The 24122-nt window shown below is 45.2% G+C and overlaps 1 protein-coding gene across 7 annotated transcripts in view; it reads right to left on the reverse strand.

The window, feature by feature from the left end:
- Positions 1-24122, reverse strand: part of ATP8A1 (ATPase phospholipid transporting 8A1) — a 354609-nt gene that overhangs the window by 86647 nt on the left and 243840 nt on the right. For all 7 annotated transcript variants that reach the window (XM_068278517.1, XM_068278515.1, XM_068278516.1 and 4 more), the window contains one exon: positions 11012-11150. In XM_068278517.1, coding sequence (XP_068134618.1) covers positions 11012-11150 — 139 coding nt within the window. The remainder of the gene's footprint in view (positions 1-11011; positions 11151-24122) is intronic.

Raw genomic sequence — 24122 nt, forward strand, 5'->3', positions numbered from 1 at the left:
AGCAACAAGAGCCTCTCAAATGCACATTAAAAATGCATGCCAACAATGTAGCTCATTAAAAAAAACTCAATTTTACCTCTTTTTACATTTAAAAGTTTGGCCAGAGAGGTTGCAGTAGGGTGGCACTACAGCGTGGATACATACGTATAATGAACATGCACTACTGGGTCTAGGTATGCCTCTTCTTAGACATACTCCATCAGCGTGCCTTTTTTATGCCTTTTGGTGCCTAACTGAATTCAGCCGTTAGATGGAGTATCCCCTCCATCGCGTCCTTTCTTACGCCAAGCATAATAATGCTTGACACGAGAACCAATTTGGCTCACATACATTCTAGGCGGCATGCGTTCCAGGCGTGCGCACACGTATTGCAGATTATAGGGTGGTGCTACCACGTGACGTCACACGCCGGCTTTCTGGCGATATTTAAACAGAAGCCATTGCATATGCATTTGTAGCCTCCGTAGAAGCGCAGCTTCCTGTACCCATCACCCACCACTACCACTGTGCCGCCTCTCACCTTTGGTATGTGTAATATTTATTCAATATACCTTTTGTAATTTGCACTTATGACATTTTTTTCACAACAATAAAACAAGCTACTGCAGCAGTGCCAGCCTTTCCTCTCTCTCTACTTGACTACATTTAAAAGTTTAGCAGAGGCCTTTACTACCTTACTTCCGAAGCCTGACCGGCCACAGAAAATTCAGGCGGATAAGGACTGATGTAATTATTTTACTGCACTCATTAGCTGAGAGCAAGCAACAGCTTCAAAGAGTTTAGAGAAGCCACAGATGCTATTGTCACACGTTCCCCTGGAAAAATAATTGGAAGCTAGAGAGGGGAACATGGCAGCTCCTACAGCTATTAGAAAACTAGGATAGATTGCAGAAAAAAAAAGTTGTGCTTGGTCCCCTTTAAGAAGATATTGTAGCACTTTACACTCTCAATGAAGGAGAAAGAAACCAATGTATGTGCTCATGTAGGTTAGAGCTGTGAGTGAATACAGAAGAATTATTGCTAAGTACTTTTGCTACAGTTGGTTTTATGCTGCGTCTGTGAGCTGGAAGAGTTATGGGTGTCCACACCGCGGTTTTAAACCCGCTTTTTATCTGTGATCAGGAGAGCTGGCTTGGTGCAGTGCTTCACTTTTAGTGCACCATCCCAGGCATTATAGCGGAAGCCACCAGCAGTTACAAAGAAGATGGAATGAAGGACTCTGACAGCAAAATCAGATGATTTCTTATGTCTCCCAGCCTCGCTGCTCAGGCAGCACATTAAAGGCATACCAGAAAATTGATATATCCTACATGTAACACATGGTGAAAGAGCAGATTCCCACAGAAGCCATAAATTCCAAGATCCATTAGTAAAAGCTGTGCGGTTCCTGAAATATCTCCCCACAAGATACGGGCTAATTCTATCCCAGACAAAGCGGTACAGCAGTGCAGAATTACACTGTGCAGTGATGCGGAGCTCTCAGACGCGGACACAAATCATGCAATTACTGATGACAAGTCTGTCTTCATTGCTTATTAAAAGTTATATGAATGTGAAACACACTAATGCAGACAGTTCGCAGCTGAAGAGATGTCTAATGCTAAAGCTGGCCATACAGAGAGGCAGATTGCGGTAGGATAATGTGGGACAAGCATGTGAGGACTGTGTCTGGTAGCCGAGAATCTCCTGCCTGTGGCAATGGCTTCATTTTGAAAGGGCTGCTCTGGGCAGCAAACTAAAGACCGTTTAGTTATACAAACTGCCTGTAAAACTGCAGCAGTTTCTACAGAGCAAATGTACCTTGCATTTAAAAGGCTGAAAAAAGTTCTCATTAATAATGAACATACACTGCATAATTGAATTAGCCTCTTTGGAGGGAAAAAAAAACAAAAAAAAAACCATAAAACTGTTCTCATTCTCCTCATGCCTCTGGCTCATTAGGCACTATGTCCCCATACTCCTGCTGCCTCTGGCTCATCAGGCATTGTCCCCATACTCCTGCTGCCTCTAGCCCATCAGGCACTCTGTCCCCATACTCCTCATGCCTCTGGCTCAACAGGCACTGTGTCCCCATACTCCTGCTGCCTCTGGCTCATCTGGCACTCTGCTCCCATTCTCCTGCTGCCTCTGGCTCATCAGGCATTGTCCCCATACTCCTGCTGCCTCTGGCTCATCAGGCATTGTCCCCATACTCCTGCTGCCTCTGGCTCATCAGGCATTGTCCCCATACTCCTGCTGCCTCTGGCTCATCAGGCATTGTCCCCATACTCCTGCTGCCTCTGGCTCATCAGGCATTGTCCCCATACTCCTGCTGCCTCTGGCTCATCAGGCATTGTCCCCATACTCCTGCTGCCTCTGGCTCATCAGGCATTGTCCCCATACTCCTGCTGCCTCTGGCTCATCAGGCATTGTCCCCATACTCCTGCTGCCTCTGGCTCATCAGGCATTGTCCCCATACTTCTGCTGCCTCTGGCTCATCAGGCATTGTCCCCATACTCCTGCTGCCTCTGGCTCATCAGGCATTGTCCCAATACTCCTGCTACACCTGGCTCATCAGGCATTGTCCCAATACTCCTGCTACACCTGGCTCATCAGGCATTGTCCCAATACTCCTGCTACAGCTGGCTCATCAGGCATTGTCCCCATACTCCTGCTGCCTCAGGCTCATCAGGCACTGTGTCCCCATACTCCTGCTGTCTCTGGCTCATCAGGCACTGTCCACACGCTCCTGCTGGCTCTGGCTCATCAGGCATTGTCCCCATGCCTCTGGCTCATCAGGCACTGTGTCCCCATACTCCTGCTGTCCCTGGCTCATCAGGCACTGTCCCCATACTCCTGCTGCCTCTGGCCCATTAGGCAGTCTGTCCCCATACTCCTGCTGCCTTTAGCCCATCAGGCATTGTCCCAATACTCCTGCTGCCCCTGGCTCATCGGGCACTGTGTCCCCATACTCCTGCTGTCCCTGGCTCATCAGGCACTGTCCCCATACTCCTGCTGCCTCTGGCCCATTAGGCAGTCTGTCCCCATACTCCTGCTGCCTTTAGCCCATCAGGCATTGTCCCAATACTCCTGCTACACCTGTCTCATCAGGCACTGTGTCCCCATACTCCTGCTGCCTCTGGCTCATCAGGCATTGTCCCCATATTCCTGCTGCCTCTGGCTCATCAGGCATTGTCCCCATACTCCTGCTGCCTCTGGCTCATCAGGCATTGTCCCAATACTCCTGCTACACCTGGCTCATCAAGCATTGTCCCAATACTCCTGCTACACCTGGCTCATCAGGCATTGTCCCCATACTCCTGCTGCCTCAGGCTCATCAGGCACTGTGTCCCCATACTCCTGCTGCCTCTGGCTCATCAGGCACTGTCCACACACTCCTGCTGGCTCTGGCTCATCAGGCATTGTCCCCATGCTCCTCATGCCTCTGGCTCATCAGGCACTGTGTCCCCATACTCCTGCTGCCTCTGGCTCATCAGGCATTGTCCCAATACTCCTGCTGCCCCTGGCTCATCGGGCACTGTGTCCCCATACTCCTTCTGTCCCTGGCTCATCATGCACTGTCCCGATACTCCTGCTGTCCCTGGCTCATCAGACATTGTCCCTATACTCCTGCTGCCTCTGGCCCATTAGGCACTCTGTCCCCATACTCCTGCTGCCTTTAGCCGATCAGGCACTCTGTCCCCATACTCCTCATGCCTCTGGCTCATCAGGCACTGTGTCCCCATGCTCCTGCTGCCTCTGGCTCATCAGGCACTGTCCCCATACTCCTGCTGCCTCTGGCTCATCAGGCACTGTCCCCATACTCCTGCTGCCTCTGGCTCATCAGGCACTGTCCCCATACTCCTGCTGCCTCTGGCTCATCAGGCACTGTCCCCATACTCCTGCTGCCTCTGGCTCATCAGGCACTGTCCCCATACTCCTGCTGCCTCTGGCTCATCAGGCACTATCCCCATACTCCTGCTGCCTCTGGCTCATCAGGCACTGTCCCCATACTCCTGCTGCCTCTGGCTCATCAGGCACTGTCCCCATACTCCTGCTGCCTCTGGCTCATCAGGCACTGTCCCCATACTCCTGCTGCCTCTGGCTCATCAGGCACTGTCCCCATACTCCTGCTGCCTCTGGCTCATCAGGCACTGTCCCCATACTCCTGCTGCCTCTGGCTCATCAGGCACTGTCCCCATACTCCTGCTGCCTCTGGCTCATCAGGCACTGTCCCCATACTCCTGCTGCCTCTGGCTCATCAGGCACTGTCCCCATACTCCTGCTGCCTCTGGCTCATCAGGCACTGTCCCCATACTCCTGCTGCCTCTGGCTCATCAGGCACTGTCCCCATACTCCTGCTGCCTCTGGCTCATCAGGCACTGTCCCCATACTCCTGCTGCCTCTGGCTCATCAGGCACTGTCCCCATACTCCTGCTGCCTCTGGCTCATCAGGCACTGTCCCCATACTCCTGCTGCCTCTGGCTCATCAGGCACTGTCCCCATACTCCTGCTGCCTCTGGCTCATCAGGCACTGTCCCCATACTCCTGCTGCCTCTGGCTCATCAGGCACTGTCCCCATACTCCTGCTGCCTCTGGCTCATCAGGCACTGTCCCCATACTCCTGCTGCCTCTGGCTCATCAGGCATTGTCCCAATACTCCTGCTACACCTGTCTCATCAGGCACTGTGTCCCTATACTCCTGCTGCCTCTGGCTCATCAGGCATTGTCCCCATACTCCTGCTGCCTCTGGCTCATCAGGCATTGTCCCCATACTCCTGCTACACCTGGCTCATCAGGCACTGTCACCATACTCCTGCTGCCTCTGGCTCAGAACTGGGAAAGAAGGTGGAGGGGTTTGTCTCTTTGTTAAGAATTCTTTTACAGCTGTCGTCAACGATGAGATGGAGGAAGATTGCGAAGATGTTGCCAAAAGTTGCCAATTGCTTATTGGGGTATGCTACAGGCCACCTCATATTAATGAAGCTGCAGAACTGTGATTACTACAGCAGATTGAAAAAGCTGCAAGTAAAAATGAGGTCATAATTATGGGCGACTTCAACTTTCCAGACATTGACTGGGGTATTGAGGCTACCCATTCTGGTAAAAACAGCGGATTTCTGGCAGCACAGGACAATTACTTGACTCAAATGGTAACGGAACCAACTAGGGGGAATGAGTTACTGAATCTGATCATTTCTAATAGACCAGATAATGTATCAAATGTGCAGGTTCAAGAACATTTGGGAAATAGTGATCACAACATGATAACATTTGATCTGGTGACTGATAGGCCACGGGGCAGCGGGACCACTAAAACTATGAATTTTAGAAAAGCAAAGTTCAATCAAATTAGGCAGGCACTACGTTTGGTGAACTGGGATAATGTACTACAAGGGGAGGACACTGAGGGGAAATGGCATGCGTTTAAACTTATACTAAATCAATATTGTAATATGTATATCCCATATGGAAACAAAATATCGAGGAATAAAAAAGGCCTCTATGGATGAATAGAAAGGTTAAAGATAAAATGAAGAGGAAAAAGAATGCCTATAAGGTCCTAAAACAGGAGGTGACTGAGGCTGCACTAAGCAATTATAAGGAGTGCAATAAAAATTGTAAAAAAGAAATTAGGCTGGCAAAGATTGAATCTGAAAATCAAATCACTAGGGATATCAAATCTAACCCCAAAAAGTTTTACAAGTACATTAACTGTAAAAAAAGAAAGGTTGACTGTATAGGACTCCTAAAGGATGAGGGTGGGAACTCAATGGTGGATGGCCAAGGTAAGGCAGAGTTATTAAATGCTTTCTTTGCTTCTGTCTTCACAAAGGAAACAGCACTGTTGCAAATTACAGAGACAGAAGAGTCTCAATCTTCTAACTGTAATATTAAATACTCGCAGGAAGAAGTGAAGGCAAGACTAAATAAATTAAAAATAGACAAGGCACCTGGCCCGGATGGCATGCATCCTCAGGTCCTAAGGGAATTAAGTTCAGTAATAGATAAACCCCTTTATCTTATCTTTTGTGACTCCCTTTCAACTGACAGAGTCCCAGTGGATTGGCGTACAGCCCACGTTTTCCCATTATTTAAGAAGGGCAAAAAATCAGATCCAGGAAATTATAGACCTGTAAGCTTAACATCAGTTGTATGCAAACTATTTGAGGGGTTACTAAGAGATACTATACATGACTTCATAGTAGAAAATAATCTTATTTCTCAGCATCAACATGGGTTTACTAAAGACAGGTCCTGTTTGACTAACATGCTCAGCTTTTATGAGGTAGTGAATGCTAATATGGATATTGGGAATGCTGTAGATGTGATATACTTGGACTTTGCAAAGGCCTTCGACACTGTTCCCCACAAAAGTCTGGTGCAAAAGTTGAGGATGCAAGGACTGGGGAAGAGTCTGTGTTCATGGATAGGGAACTGGCTAATGGACAGAAAACAAAGAGTTGTGGTCAATGGATCGTACTCAAAATGGGAGACTGTTAGCAGTGGGGTCCCACAGGGGTCTGTTCTGGGTCCAGTGCTCTTCAATTTATTCATTAATGACCTAGTAGATGCAGTAGTGAGCAATGTTGCCATTTTTGCAGATGATACAAAATTGTGCAGAATCATCAACTCTCAGGAAGATAGTGTCATATTGCAACAGGATCTGGATAGGATGGCTATATGGGCACATACATGGCAGATGAAATTCAATGTTAAAAAATGTAAAGTCATGCATTTTTATCGTACCAATGGTCTAGCACCATACAAAATAAATGGGATACAGTTGGGGACATCACACTTGGAGAAGGACTTAGGAGTACTCATCGACAACAAGTTAAATAATTGTACTCAATGCCAAGCCGCTGCAGCTAAAGCTAACAAAATTTTGGGATGCATTAAAAGGGAAATAAAAACTTGAGATGCTAGCATAATATTGTCCCTGTTTAACTCTCTAGTAAGGCCACATCTGGAATATGGAATTCAGTTCTGGGCACCACACTACAAAAAAGATATAGCAGTTTTAGAGCAGGTGCAGAGACTAGCAACAAAATTGATACGTGGGATGGAAGGTCTTACTTACCAAGAAAGGTTAGATAAACTGGGTTTATTTAGTCTAGAGAAAGGACGCCTTAGAGGGGATCTAATTAACATGCATAAATACATCAGAGGGCAATATAATAGCTTGGCGGATGAGCTTTTTGTCCCTAGGCCTTCTCAAAGGACTAGAGGACATGATCTGCGCATGGAGGAAACACGTTTTAGCCATTTATTTAGGAAAGGGTTCTTTACAGTAAGAGTAATTAAGATGTGGAATGCATTGCCACAGGTAGTCGTTATGGCAAACTCTATACCTGCATTTAAAAGGGGCTTAGATGCTTTCCTTGCGTTGAAAGTCATCCATGGCTACAATAATGCCTAATGATGTTGATCCAGGGATTTTATCTGATTGCCATCTGGAGTCGGGAAGGAATTTTTCCCTTTTGGGGCTAATTAGACCATGCCTTGTAAGGGTTTTTTCGCCTTCCTCTGGATCAACAGGGATATGTGAGCGAGCAGGCTGGTGTTGTACTTTATACTAGTTCAACTCGATGGACGTATGTCTTTTTTCAACCAAAATAACTATAACTATTTCATCAGGCATAGTCCCCATACTTCTGCTGTCTCTGGCTTATCAGGCACTGTCCCAATACTTCTGCTGTCTCTGGTTCATCAGGCACTGTCCGCATACTCCTGCTGCCTCTGGTTCATCAGGCACTGTCCCCATACTCCTGCTGCAACCTCTGGCCCCTCAGGCACACTGTCCACATACTCCTGCTGCCTCTGGCCCACCAGGCACTCTGCTCCCATACTCCTGCTGCCTCTGGCCCATCAGGCATTGTCCCCATAGTCCTGCTGCCTCTGGCTCATCAGGCATTGTACCCATACTCCCGCTGCCTCTGGCTCATCAGGCATTGTCCCCATACTCCTGCTGCCTCTAGCCCATCAGGCACTCTGTCCCCATACTCCTGCTGCCTCTAGCCCATCAGGCACTCTGTCCCCATACTCCTGCTGCCTCTAGCCCATCAGGCACTCTGGCCCCATACTCCTGCTGCCTCTAGCCCATCATGTATTCTGCCCCCATACTCCTGACACACCTTTATAGCCACTTTCATTTACAATGACCTACAGAGGATTTTTCAAAAATACACCGACATTTTAAATCAGAAGATCTACTCAGCTCATCTGAAAATTCATTAAGTTACATAATCAGACTTATATTGCAGTTCTGAAAAATATGCAGTATTTTTAAGCATAGCTTTAAAAGTTGCCTAGCGTGCAAGTGGTGCTGCAGAGGACTGAGTAAAAAGAATGATGTTGGGTCTCAACGGCCTGAAAAGTTAAATCATTCTCACTATGTTTTGTTATTCCCCAGAGTTGGATGTGGGTAGGGTGTCTCACACATCCCCCTCTCTCCTTCAATAGGATAACCAAAGCGGAGCAGCAGGTCAGTAACGCTCACTACTGAGTACTTCAGGGTGTCAGGCAGGCCCGGATTTACCTCACAGGAGCCTATAGGCACAGATGTCCTGGCACACTGAACTTTGCTCTTCATGATTCTACAAACCCCACCTGTACATGGTTTTACAGCAGTTCACCAGGTTAAAATATTAATAGCCAAGTGACACAGACCCAATCACCAAACTGGTCAAAGGACCACTTAATGACAAAAGATATGAATCCTACAGCAAGATGTATCCGGATGTTAGTTGCCTTTGTCACAAAAATAGTCTTAATATTACCACACAGACCTTTGTAACATGGAAGGATTATCAGGATTATATGTGTACATAGTTACCAGTATATTAAAAAAACGACATATGGCCGCAAAACAACAGTGCCACCTACAGGACCTAAATGGAAAATGGATTATAAAATGCTTCAAACTGCAATTAAAGAAATGTTAGATTAGAAGCAAGTAGATCTAAAAGGGCCCATACACTGGTCGATTTCAGCCATCGATCGACAGCCAATTCGACGACTATGATCGAATCAGCTAGAGATCGATGCAGCAGGATGCATGATCGACCGATTGATTTCTGTCCAATTTCGATCGATTTGCTTAATCGGTCCAGATGGAAAATCTAGGTCGATCAGCTGCTGGCAGCAGATCGATGGCCCATAGGGTTGCATTGGACTGAATGGTGCTATAATGCATTTCGATCAATTTTCAATAGATTTCATTCTGAAATCTATTGGAAATCTGTTCCTAGTGTGTTGCACACATCAGATAAATTCCTGTCAGATTCAACCTGAGGTATTTGACAGGAATCTATCTGATGGTTGGATCTGCTGCAAATCTATAAGTATATGGCCACCTTAAGCCCTTAAGCAGTAGCAGAATCCAGTGTAGCTAGCGTGAAAACCACATGAGGCTATACCTACTTAAAAGATACCCGAGGTGACGTGACATGATGAGATAGACATGTGTATGTACAGTGCCAAGCACACAAATAACTATGCAGTGTTCCTTTTTTTCTTTCTCTGCCTGAAGGAGTTAAATATCAGGTATGTAAGTGGCTGACTCAGTCCCGACTCAGACAGGAAGTGACTACAATGTGACTCTCACTGATAAGACATTCCAACTATAAAACAGTTTCCTAGCAGAAAATGGCTTCTGAGAGCAACAGTTCATTTATTTTAGCTCTGGCATACTTTAATGAATAGGTCATTGAGTAAAAACCATAAACCAGTTAAAACGTAAAAAGTAGATTGAAACATAAAATAAAACCGTGGAATATCTTAAAAAGTTGTTTTTAGGAGAAGGAAGATCGCTACAATCATTTAGTTTATTTTCGCCTCAGGTGTCCTTTAAGACAACCTAAATGTATAAATGCCTGATCGCTTGGTGTGAAATTTCAAGTGTAGTGCTACAGGATTTGGAAATCACAGGTCTCCTGCGTTCCGGGGAATGGGGACAAAGATGACACAAGGGCACAATGTAGGGGTCTATGATTGCCACAGCCAAGCTGCTGTCCAAATTGCACATGACCAATTTGGGTAACTCATTAATTCTAGGGGACAGAGCAATTGGAGAATGCTCAACGAATGCAGCTTTCAACCATCCAAATGAACGAGCCCTAACAACTAATCCTGGAACCTCATCTATAGAGTTATAGCTAAACACTGCAAGTCAAATTTAAACTACATTCATACATTTCTCCCGCAGTAAAATGCACTATAATGTCACTGTCACTTAGGGCCCGTTTCCATTTGTGTGGTGCGAATTCGTTGTGGAAAATGCGAAAACGAATTTGCACGCGGATGCAAATTTGACCACGAATTTGCGTACGTTTTTGTTTTTTTGTAAGTATGTGAATTTAACCATGTCAGTGCCTGTGTGCTTTTACATTGATTTTAGGCGAAATCATAGCGAAAATGCATGCAATTTTCCCATGAATTACATTGCATGCGAATCGCACACCTACGAATTCTGATAGCTCTGCTGTGCAGATTTTTCCTGCACAGAAAAACGCTCTGTTTTCCTGACAAGTGGAAACAGGCTAATTAAGTTGTATTGGTTGTGCGAATTTGCGTGCAGAAAACACATGCAGACTCGCGATAGTGGAAATGGGCCCTTATAGTAGGTAGTGGATCTGTCAGGTGTTGTACTAGTCCATCGCCACATGGGGGGATTCTAGGTTTTTTTTATTTATTTACAAAAGCACTTACTGAACTGCAGTTGCTCAGTCCAACTACCAAAATGGTGTGCAAATGAATAGGGAAGCTGGCGGACATCTTTGTACAGAACCTTTCCAAGGTGTGCTTTTGTAAAGAATAAAGGTTATACAGTACTGGGAATCCTCCATGAGGAGATGGACTAGTTCAAAACATGTCAGATCTGTCAGCTTTTTACTACCTACTGTAAGTGATATCAACATAGGAAAAAAGTAATGCATAGTACATTTAACTCTGGGAGAAACGTACATTTTATAAGTATGCATTATAAATTCACAATAGTGGTCCTTTAAGTTGGAAAGTAATACTTTACCAATATTGATAGCGGTCTCTTGTTTATCTCCTGTTAGAATCCAAATCCTAATGTCTGCTTTCACCAGGGTCTCGATGGTCTCTGGTACATTGTCTTGAAGTTTGTCCTCGATAGCAGTTGCACCAAGTAAATGGAGGTTCTATGGAAAAGAAGAGATAAATAGCACAACATGACTAAAAGCAATCCAGGACAAACACTTGTGTAATAGAACTCTGTTACAAAATCATAAATAAATGCTAGCACTGTGCCAACTGCTTTCTAATCAGATTACACCTGGCAAGGCCATATTCAGATTTGAGCCAATGTACCACACCGGTTGCTGAGCTCAGATGCAACATAAGTCTATTTTTCTGCCGCTGGGTAACACTGCCACACATAGCTGAAAACAGCTTAGCAACAAATAAGTTTACTTAGGCCTTCATTGGTTGTACTTGGAAGGTAGAATACTGATATAAAATGCTGAATTCTCTAATACAGTTGCATTATCCCATACAATTTGTAAGGCATCTGGTATCTATGTACAGGTTTTGCAGATGCTAGACTAGATGCATACCACCCAACTTTTTGAGATAGGAAAGAGGGACACTTAAGCCACACCCATGCCACACCCCTAATCACACCTCTAATCACACCTCTAATAAAGCTCCCGGCACACCCCAAGTCAAGGGTACTATAAAGATTTCATAGGACAAATATGTAGTTTTATTAAATTAAAAAAACACACTGGTCCTTTCTAACCTGGTTCATTTCCTCCATATTAACATTTAAGAATAAGAAATGTATTAATTTAAAGCATTGGAGTAAAGTGTAGAGCCAATTAAACACATTTTTAGTCGAAAAAAAAAATACATATATTAATATAGATCTATACATCAGTCCTGAAAGAGGGACAGAGGTATTTTGTTCCCAAAGAGGGACTGTGCCTCTGAAAAAGGGACAGCTGGGAGCTATGGCTAGAGATTCTATATCTCTATAATGTGATGCAGATCTTGAATTCCAGTTAGTGTTAAGGCCCATACACACGTCGGATTTTTTCGAACAACGGGTCGGATCGCTCCAACTCAGTCTTATCACGCGAACGACAGTCTGTACACACGCCCGATTTGGCGGGCGAACGACTGGACGGGACGTTCAAACGACCCGTCGTTCATGAAAATCCGACGTGTGTATGGGCCTTTAGAAGCCCAATTTCCTGCTTCCTGTAGCTGGGTGAAAATCAGATGGCTTCACAATGAGACTGGCCCAGAGAAGCATTCCTTTCTCCTACCTCCAGCCCATATACACTGAGCCTGAGCTGTAGAGCGCACACCTGCACAGCATCACCAGAGTCACAGAACAGCTCAATTACCTTCTGTTATTCTATGGTGAATAAGTGCTGCACACCATCACAGAAAAGTCTACCAAGCCAATGACATGAAAGTGCAAAACTCCTTTTTCCATTTTCAGAATCACAGGTCTTAGCACTTTCCCTGCCGATGACATGCGGAACACAGTGCAGAGTCCTGATTCAATTACAGGCTATAATAACACTGACTCAGTGTGGAATGTGGGCACCAGTGAAAGACATGAACATGTCACACAACCACATGTATGTTACACAGGCACCCTGTCCCCGTACTCTCTGCACTGGGTCATTTAGTGAACAGGCTGGTTTTTATCTGGAATACTTTATTTTGATTTGTAGATTGTATGCTTGTTATAATAACCCCAAAGAACATAGAGTAAAATAGGCCCATTATAACACCTATCCTAACATTTAAGTGTCATGTGACCTCCAACCAATGCAAGCAACATAGCTGTGTAGTCATAGGCAATGCCAACCACAGTGCTGGAATTCTGCTGTGACACACAGTGGGGTGCTAAAGTTTGGGCAACCTTGTCAATCGTCATGATTTTCCTGTATAAATCATTGGTTGTTACATATGTTAAATATATCATATAGGAGACACACACAGTGATATTTGAGAAGCGAAATGAAGTATATTGGATTTACAAAAAGTGTGCAATAATTGTTTAAATTAAATTAGGCAGGTGCATAAATATGGGCACTGTTGTCATTTTATTGCTTCCAAAACCTTTAGAACTAATTATTTGAATTCAAATTGGCTTGGTAAGCTCAGTAACCCCTGACTTAAATACACAGGTGAATCTAAATATGCGCAAGAGTATTTAAGGGGGTCAATTGTAAGTTTCCCTCCTGTTAATTTTCTCTGAAGAGTTGCAACATGGGGGTCTCAAAACAACTCTCAAATGACCTGAAGACAAAGATTGTTCACCATCATGGTTTAGGGGAAGGATACAGAAAGCTGTCTCAGATTTCAGCTGTTTGTTTCCACAGTTAGGGACATATTGAGGCAATGGAATATCACAGGCTCAGTTCAAGTTAAGGCTCAAAGTGGCAGACTAAGAAAAATCTCGGATAAACAGAAGCGACGAATGGTGAGAACAGTCAGAGTCAACCCACAGACCAGCACCAAAGGCCTACAGCATCATCTTGCTGCAGATGGAGTCACTGTGCATCGTTCAACCATTGGCGCACTTTACACAAGGAGATGCTGTATGTGAGAGTGATGCAGAGGAAGCCTTTTCTCCACCCACAGCACAAACAGAGCCGCTTGAGGTATGCTAAAGCACAGTTGGACAAGCCAGCTTCATTTTGGAATAAGGTGCTGTGGACTGATGAAACTAAAATTGAGTTATTAGGGCGTTATGCATGGAGGAAAAAGAACACAGCATTCTAAGAAAAACACCTGCTACCTACTGTAAAATATGGTGGTGGTTCCATCATGCTGTGGGGCTGTGTGGCCAGTGCAGGGACTGGGAATCTTGTCAAAGTTGAGGGATGCATTGATTCCACTCGGTATTAGCAGATTCTGGAGACCAATGTCCAAGAATCGGTAGCAAAGCTGAAGCTGCGCCGGGGATAGATCTTTCAACAAGACGACTCTAAACACTGCTGAAAATCCACTAAGGCATTCATGCAGAGGAACAAGTAAAACGTTCTGGAATTGCCATCTCAGTCCCCAGACCTGAATAGAATTGAAAATCTGTGGTGTGAGTTAAAGAGAGCTGTCCATGCTCAGAGCCATCAAACCTGAGCGGTTTTGTAAAGAGGAATGGTCCAAAATACCTTCAACCAGAACCCAGACTCATTGGAACCTACAGGAAGCGTTTAGAGGCTGTAATTTCTGCAAAAGGAGGATCTACTAAATATTGATTTCATTTCTATTTTGTGGTGCCCAAATTTATGCATCTGTCTAGTTTTGTTTAAATTATTGCACACTCTGTAAATCCAATAAACTTAATTTCACTTCTCAAATATCACTGTGTGTGTCTCCTATATAATATTTAACTGACTTTTTTTTTATTGAAACAACTAATTATTTATAAAGGAAAATCATGATGATTAACAAGGTTGCCCAAACTTTTTTTTTTCTTCCAGAAAGAAGCACAAGATTTTTTTCCTTTCTAACGCTGTGATTACTGATTGGCTCCTGATCAGCCTATGAAGCTCAGCTGTCAGTTTAGCAGCGAAAGAGTGGCGATAATCGGTGGGAGGGTGCAGCAGGGCCGGCTCTAGCGTGGGGCAAGAGGGGGCATTGCCCCCTTAAATAATTACTTTGCCCCCTCAAACAGGGGTGGCAGGGGAGAGAGAAGCGGATAGAGAAGAGGAAGCTGTGGGCACAGGCCAGGTGTATATATCCCCAGTATATGTAGCCAGGTGTACATGTCACCAGGTCTATAGGTGTCCCCAGTAGATGTGGTCAGGACTTACAGTGTCCCGTCTCCCTGTCTCCAGGTGGGGTGGCAGCGGAGTCAGAGAGAAGAGGAAGCTGTGGGCGCAGCGGGGAAAGGGGGGTCGTCTCCCCCCTTCCCTGACCTTGGGGCTCCCCCTCTCTCGCTCCCCCTCCAGATATCAGCGGCGGTAGAATACTTCCTCGCTTCCCAGCGCAGAAGAACGAGAGATCTGTACTAGACTCTGGACTAGACCAGAGTAGTGGCAGCGGTGCACAGATCTCTGTCCCACGCTGGGAAAAGAGGAAGTGTTCTACCGCCGCTGGCCACCGCTGATATCTGGAGGGGGAAGAGAGGGGCAGCCCCAAGGTGAGGGAAGGGGGGGGGGGGGAGACGGCCCCCCCTTCCCCGCTGCGGCCACAGCTTCCTCTTCTCTCTCAGACTCCGATGCCACCCCACCTGCAGACAGGGAGACGCGACTCGGTAAGTCCTGACCACATCTACTGGGGAAAGTATAGACCTGGCGACATACACCTGGCTATATATACTTGGCACAACTATACACCTGGCTACATATACTGGGGGACAGCTATACACCTGGCTACATATACTGCGGATATACACACCTGGCTAATAAACTGGGGACAGCTATACACCTGTCTACCTATACTGGGGACACTGGCTGTCTGTCCTTATGTGTATTTACTGGTGAAAGGTTGTCTGTCATTACATGCATTTAGTGGGGAAACGCTGTCTGTCATTATGTGCATTTACTGGTGAAACGCTGTCTCTCATTACATGCATTTACTGGGGAAACGCTGTCTGTCATTATGTGCATTTACTTCATTTTTTTTATGTAACTACATTAGCTGGTATAACTACATTACAGTTAGCCCCGCCCACATGCAGTCATGATCATGCCCATTTTGTGCGCCGCAAATTTCCCCATCCATGATGTCCCCTACCCATTTTTGACTGCCCACTCATATGTGCCTGTCTAGGCTCGGCTCTGGGGTGCAGCATTACGGGACTGAAATTCCCATTCTGGCAGAGATAATAGTTTCAAAAGAGGGCGTAATTAAACAAGTCTGGAAGAAGTTAGCAAAGTGGTCCATATTGCAACCCAAAATTTCCGCACATTAAGAATAATGTCAGTCTATTCTAGGTACACTGTTCACATCAGACTTATAATTCAACAGATATTATGTGGTTTACTGAATGTGTAGACTTTCCTGCAATCCTTGTATCCCTTATCTGTTGAGGACAACGGGATACCGGGGAGACTATAGGAAACTGCTAGATTTGGTCCAGAAAAGGAAAAGAGAAAGAAAAAATGGTAGGTAAGAGAAAAGATTAGAGAAGAAGTGTTGGGAATGCCAATAATAAAAAAAATCTCTTGGGTTTCTGGCCCCATTCCGGCCAACCCCGGAGGTTCATCCACATTCCTGTGCAGTTTTTGTCACAGAGCATTTTAAATTCCCATATACCTCAGCCAGATGCTGCCTCAAGTTTTTCCAAACGTCTTGTATTATCCTGTACTAGATTGACAATCCTTTCACGAACCATAAAGTTATTGATTCTGGCTTTGACATCCTCAACTGGATTTTGGGTTTCCGCTAACACAAAGGTCGCTAAGCGTATTCGGAGTTTGGTTGGTTAGGGAATTTTGAGGTGAAGAAGAGTTGTCCTGGCATAGTTATGGATAGGAACATTAAACAGATTCAAGTAAACTGCAGGTTAAAACTGCAGATAAAGCCAGTAGACTTATCTGTATTTTTTTTGGGATGTGGGAAAAAAACATGGAATAAAGAACTGGCCTAAAGTATCACACTTCTGTGACTCACATCCACAATCTCAAATCTTATGCTGGGAATACACGGGACGATCCAGCGGCCGATTAGCCGCCGGATCGACCCCCGCCGCGTCCCCGCTCGTGCGCGGATCGATTACCGCTCGTCCCCGCCGGCGCTCCTTACCAGCCGCTCGATTCCCTGCCATTGTCCGCCGACGGGGATAGAGCAATGAATATTATCAGCTGGCCGGATCAGCTGCTCAATACACGGTACAGAAACGTACCGTGTATCCCCAGCATTAGGTTTCCTTTAATAAACGTGTATTTAAGCCCATACACACGCTCAACAGCAGTCTTTTGTGCTTTCGCAACTTTTGTTGTGAAACAAGTTGAAACACCTGAAAAAAGTATTTTGCTATTGTTCAAACAGCTGATAAGACTGATAAGAAGTCACTCCAACAGTTGGATGGACTTCTTATCAGCTTTTTGAACAATAGCAAAATACTTTAGTTGTTTCAACTTGTTTCACAACAAAAGTTGTTCAACAATTGTGCTGCATAGAAGACCGCTGTTGAGCGTGTGTATGATGCTTTAGATGTAAAAGAAATATCAAAAGCCCACATTTCTGTTTACAGAATCAGTATTATCTGAAGACACACCCAGCAGCACTTCCTGTCAGTACCTGAGATCTGTGACCAGGGAGAGGGGTGCATCTTTATTTAAAGTGGATCCGAGATTAACTTTTACTCATTGCATAATTGTGTTCCTTTCCTATGGTTTATAGGGCATTCCTCAAGCCAAATACTTTTTTTGTTTTTGTTTTAATACTCTAATTCCCTATAAACTGAACAAGCCACGCCCACAGGTTTTCAGAAAGCCGAGGCAGTAGCAAGGGCTCATGGGAGCTCAGTCTGGGCAGGAGGAGGGGGAGGTGTTACTAGCCTATGATTTCAGAGGCAGAGGGGATTCGGCTGATGGCTCAAGATATAGATAAGGCTGCCTCTGTGTAATGTTTACAAACAACATGGCTGCTGCCTGTCATTGTATCACAGGAATAAATAATCATATTCTATTCTCTCTCAGGCTGTCAACCTCCCCACCCACACGAAAGGGCACACCCTGGATCTTATATTTCATTCCGGACTTTTAATATCACACATGGATATAAACCCAGTGGTATGGTCAGACCACCACACCATCCACTTCTCTCTGACAGCACCAGCGATAAAACACAGAGGGAAAGAACTCATAAGATACCGTTCACTGAAAGATGTCTCACCCCAGCACGTTCAGAATATCCTCAACTTCGACGCATTAACCAATCATTGCGCAGACCCAGACTCCATGGTCCTGATATACAACCATGCAGTGTCATCTGCCTATGACGCCCTCGCTCCAGTTCGCATCAAACGGTCTACACCACTTCACCATGCACGGTGGTTTGACAGCTCACTAAAGGACCTAAAGAAAGAAGTGCGCAGACTAGAAAGGAAGTGGCGAAAATCTCAGAATTCAAAAGATAAACACACCCTTGTCTCTCACCTGGAAAGCTACCAAAATGCGATCACCAAGAAAAAATCCTCCTACCTATCACAGGAGATCGCAAAGGCCGCCAACAGACCAGCCCAACTATTCCGCACAGTTGATAGACTATGTAATCCATCCTGTCTAAAACCTACTATAACTCCCTCAAAGGAGCTATGCGAGAAATTTGCTTGCTACTTTGCTGACAAAGTATCTTCTATTCGGTCTCTCATTCAGTCCACAGCACCCAAGACTCATGCAACGAATGGAAATAGCTGCAAAAACAGCCTAACACCCTGGACTGACTTCAAAAGTATTAGTGAGGAAGAGATCTCAGACATCCTCTGTCGTCTCCGCCAGACAACCTGCGACCTGGACCCTGGACCAACTAAACATATGCTGAAATGTCCTGACCTGCTTGGTCCAGCATTTCACAAAATAGTAAATTGCTCTCTGCAAGCAGGGAGGTTTCCTACCTCTCTAAAAGAAGGAATCATCAAGCCCCTTCTTAAAAAACCTTCCACGGATCCAGATGCTATGAGCAGCTACAGACCTGTCTCCAACCTCCCCTTCTTAGGTAAAGTTATTGAAAAGGCTGTCTATCTGCAACTTGAAACCAGGCTGTCAGTAAACAACATCCTGGACCCTCTACAATCTGGCTTTAAGAAACACCACAGCTGTGAAACAGCCCTCATCCAAGTCTGCAACGATCTGCTCATGGCAAGGGACAGAGGGGAATGCTCCATCCTAATCCTGTTGGATCTCTCAGCTGCTTTTGATACAGTTGACCATGAAATCCTGCTTAACAGACTGCAGGAGTACTGTGGCATCAGTGGATCAGTCCTCCAGTGGTTCAGATCATTCCTGACTGACAGAACACAGAGAGTATGCCTAGGACCTATAATGTCCAAACCTGCACCTCTACAATTCGGAGTGCCACAAGGATCAATCCTATCCCCTCTGCTGTTTGCAATCTACATGTTGCCACTCGGTACACTTATCCAACGACATGGCCTGACGTACCACTGCTACGCCGATGACACACAGCTATACCTGTCCTTCAAACCTGGTGGAACAGACCCTACCCCAAAAATAAACTCTTGCTTAGCTGAGCTTCAGGCATGGATGAATGATAACTGGTTGAAACTGAATGCTGACAAAACTGAGGTCCTGTTTGTCCAAAGCCAGTGCCCGCCATCAAAACAGCTCTATCCTAAAGCAACACCAATCAGGATTGGGAATTCAGACATTAACAGCTCCAACCTTGTGCGCAGCCTTGGCGTACTAATCGATGGGGAATTGAGTTTCAGAAACCAAATTTCATCTGTAGTTAAATCTTCCTTCTTTCATCTGAAGAACATTGCAAAGATTAAACATCTGATTCCCCCAGAGGATCTTCAAACCCTAGTCCACGCCTTCATCACATCACGGCTGGACTACTGCAATGCCCTTTATGCTGGCCTCCCCAAAAAGGACCTGCGTCGCCTGCAATTAGTGCAGAATGCTGCTGCCAGATTGCTAACAAACCAGCCTTGCCACTGTCACATTACACCGATCCTTCGCTCACTGCACTGGCTACCAGTAGAATGGAGAATACTCTTCAAGATTGGACTGCTGACATTCAAATCCCTGCACAATCTGGGCCCTGGATACATGAAGGACTTGCTGAAGCTGCACCACACCTCTCACAACCTCAGATCAGCAAGTTCTATAAACTTGGTCACTCCCAGAGTGCACCTCAAAAAATCTGGAGACAGAGCCTTCTGTCATGCTGCCCCTACTCTTTGGAACTCCCTACCACACCCAGTAAAGACAGCACCATCCCTGGAGCTATTCAAATCCAGACTGAAAAGCCACCTGTTTAGCCTGGCATTTCCAGATTTATAAAATTCTTCCTCTGTACCACGATGGTCGGAGCCATGCTTATGCGCTTTGAGTCCCACGGGAGAAAAGCACTTTACAAATGTTTGTTGTTGTTGTTGTTGTATTAAAACGGTTTGCAGCTAGATTTGCTGTGTAAACCATCTAAACTTTACATAAGATATATAGACAAGTTACTTGTTCTAGTTAGTTTTTCATCTCGGATCCACTTTAAGAAGAGTAAAATAAAGTGTAGAATATTAATTAAAAATAAAGAGTAAAATACTGAAGTTGCCTCAAACATTCTACAAGAGTACTTTATCACACTCAAAGCAATTTAAAGAACAGACATGGGAAAAAAAGTGGACATGTAGCTGAGAAAGTTTTTTCTTTAACATGGGTATAGCTCCATGGGTATAGCTCTGATACTGTACTGAGAGGCATTACTTCCAAATGAAGGGAGATTCAAAAAAGTCCAACTACAAAGGGAACTGCACCATCTACTCCAAGAGGTCGCAATACCTCCCACTTAGTGTTTAGGACTACAGAGGGCAAAATAAGACTAAAAAAATGTGATTCATGGTACTATTGTGGGGCAGAAACCTTTGATACAATGCCTGTATAGCACAGGTCTCGTTACCACTGGAATAAAGGAAAGGCAGCTTTGCACAGCGATATCTCCATACTACCAGTCATCCCGTCTGTGATACTAATGGGATTATGCAGGGATGCTTTGCTGCTTCTGTTCTGGGAAATATCACCATTGTTAAACAGACCATGAATCATGCACTGTAGCAGAAATTGTCCTGTCTTCTGTTCTTGATCTGAAGCTGAAGTGCAGTTAGGTTATGTAGCGGGGCAATGATCCAACAACACACACAAACAAGTCTTCATGTAAATCTCAGAGGAAAAATATTGTTTAATGGGAGTGTAAATAAGCAGGTAAAATGAAGGGGGGGGGGGGGGGGGGGGCAATTCCCCTCCTGAGCTAGCTGTGCTGATTGAGCACCTTAGGCCCCATTCACACTTACAAAACGCAAACCGCCAGCGATTTTTGCTGGCGTTTTGCAGGAGTGATTTTTCCGCGATTTCACGTGGAAAAAAAAATCACTGAACACTGCAGCGATTTTGCTGCGATCGCGTTTAGCCGTCTATAGCACTGAAACGTGAACGCCAGGAAATCGCCTGAAAATGGTGTAGGCACCGCGTCTGCGTTTCTACCCCGATTTGGGCGCCCAAGTAAGAACGGGCCCATAGGGTTTCATTACGCTAGCGCTTTTAAAAAGCGCTAGCGTTTGAGCGTTTTACCGAAATCGCAGCAAAACGCTGTAGTAGGAATGGGGCCTTAGGAGTATGCATACAACCTGAACAGGTCAACTCCAGGTCACACTATGGGTATATGTATGTTGTTCACCAAACAGGCTGCAAGAAAGTCCATCATTTGAGGCTGCAGACTGAAATGTAAAGGTAATTTTAAAGGACACCTGAAGAGAGGCATAAGAAGGCTGCCATATGTATGTTTCTTTTACACAATACCAGTTGCCTGACATCTGGCTGATCTTTCATGGATCACTAGTGTCTCTATCACACATCTGAAACTACTTAAATGGGGAAAGAGTCAGATACTTACCTAGGTAGAGGACCCTCTGGATCATCTAGAGCAGAGTTCCCCAACCCTGTCCTCAAAGCCCACCAACAGTGCATGTTTTGCAGAAAAGCACACTCAATCACAGGTGAGGTAATCAGTGTCTCAGCAGAACTGATTAACTACATCTGTGGATTTCCACAAAACATGCACTGTTGGTGGGCCTTGAGGACAAGGTTGGGGACTGATCTAGAGGTTTCCAGCGTCCTCTTCCAGACCACAGAAGCCACCTGGGACCTTCTGAAAGTTCATGGTTGCTCTCCCATACGTAAACAAACATGGCAGCACTGGACAGGTGCACCGACACCCCATGCAGTAGCACGAAGTCACTCATGCATGAGTGGCACCATGCTACTATGCAGGCCATCTTGGGTCCGTGTGCAATCCTGGCTACACTGCACAGCCGGAATTGCACACAGACCCTCTTTAATAAGCTCTTGTCGAAGAGGGTCCCTGTGCTGGAACGTCAAACTTGTGGGTGAGGGGGTGCAGGAAGCCACTGGATTATCCAGAGCCTCGACACTTCTAAGGTGAGTATATGCCTTGGGCCCTTTTATCCCTACAGGTGCACTTTAAATCAAACATCGGATCTGCATGCTTGTTCAGGGTCTGTGGCTAAAAGTATCAGAGGATCAGCCGGACAGCCAGGCAATTCTCATTGTTTAAAATGAAACAAACATGACAGCCTCCGCACTTCTCTCAACACACACACACACACACACACACACACACACACACACACACACACACACACACACACACACACACACACACACACACACACACACACACACACACACACACACACACACACACACACACACACACACACACACACACACACACACACACACACACACACACACACGCTTTCCTTTATGGTATAAAAAAAACCTACCAGTTTGTCTGGATTAAATTAGTTCTGCAAATTAGAGTTAACGTTTCTCAGCAGTAATGTTCTAGAGTGGTATCAAATTCCAGCTTTATTATACACTACATAACAGTGGATTTGGCTTCTGTTTTGTATTGTCTCCTGCCCCTTAGTGTTATTGGGTTCTTGCTGCCAATCTCTCTTTTTGCCAGCAAACGTCTAGTCTGTAGGCGGCGACTTTTATAGGCTCATAAGCAGGCAGTTCTGTTTGCCGTTCGTGAACTGTAAAATAAAAAGAGCTGAGAACAGCTGAAATGCTCAGCGATGAATTAGCGGTGTGTACATTGGTCTTTGCCTGGATGTTGCGGTAAATACCCTCATTGATGTTAATCTGGGAATGAGGTCATCCCTACTGCATCACCAATTACCTGTCCAACCAGTGAAGGTCTTAAGAGAAAAGACTTGAGGAAGTTGGGAACGAGGTGGAGATCTGCACGTAGATCTATATATACGAAGCAATGACTGAAGTGACAGAACATGAGCTGTAAAATGAAAGCTCATACAGGTGTGAAAATAATAAATCTGGCCATGGAAAGAGCAAAGCCACAGGTGTATTTCCATAAGTTAATATACCGCAAACGAAAGGAAAAATGACCTCAGCCGGTGTTTGTGAAGGGATCTGTCCAGTGCTGAACTGCAGGCCCGCTATATGAAGTCTGAAAGCCGAATGAGGCAGAGATTGATGAGTGGCATGCAGCAGTCTGGCAATGTTTGTAATCCCCGCTATGAATATTTCATGTTGCTGATACACTCCGGACACACGCAGGGACAGGCCGATCTACACATCCCTCTGAATGATACTTTATTCATGTGCCATGCTACATAATTCAGGAGACAGGAGAATCCCATCCAAGTCTGCACTGCCTGCTTACAGAATACAAACCCTGCTTACTGGGGAACTCAAGCTTTGCTGAAAAATCAAAACAATGAGTCAACGATATAGTCAAGTCAAGACATTAAAGTAGAATTAAACTATTTTAATTGCCACCAGGAAAATACTATTTTTCAGAGTATATTCAGCCTCTTCTGTAAAGTGTATCCTCCAATTCAATCTAGGCATTCACAGATGCCATCTTTTTATGTGTTCAGGTTGTCCAATAAGGAGTTATTTGAGGGGGGAGGGAGGCATACATTGAAAAAAAAGACACCCGCTACTTTGGGTGTGTGACAAAGCAGATAGAATATCGATAATGCTACTGATATTCTATCGACTTTACTAACCTCTTACACAAGCCCTCCCCTATCTGTGACTAACACTAACACTACCCCCCACCGCACTTACACAAAACATTAACTTCCCCACTACACTGTAGCAGTGAGCCGTGTACCGCTGTAGCTCAACTCCCCAACGCATAGATTAAAAAAAAAAACAATATTCGATTGCCCAGCCAAACCCCCGAGTGCTGTCATTAACTCTAACCTACCTTCCACCCCACAGGCCGCTGCTATACTATAGCAGAGCACTTAGCCAAACTGCCATCCACTGTAACAAAACCCATAGAACCAAGATTGACACCACCAACCCGCCTCCCCAGTGGTCAGCTATACTTCATACAAGTGTCTAGCTAAATCCCCAGCACCTGGCAATGCTATATTCGACCTGCTACTGTTCAAGCTGCATACA

This window comes from Hyperolius riggenbachi, chromosome 1 (assembly GCF_040937935.1).
Source record: "Hyperolius riggenbachi isolate aHypRig1 chromosome 1, aHypRig1.pri, whole genome shotgun sequence".
Classification (NCBI taxonomy): domain Eukaryota; kingdom Metazoa; phylum Chordata; class Amphibia; order Anura; family Hyperoliidae; genus Hyperolius; species Hyperolius riggenbachi.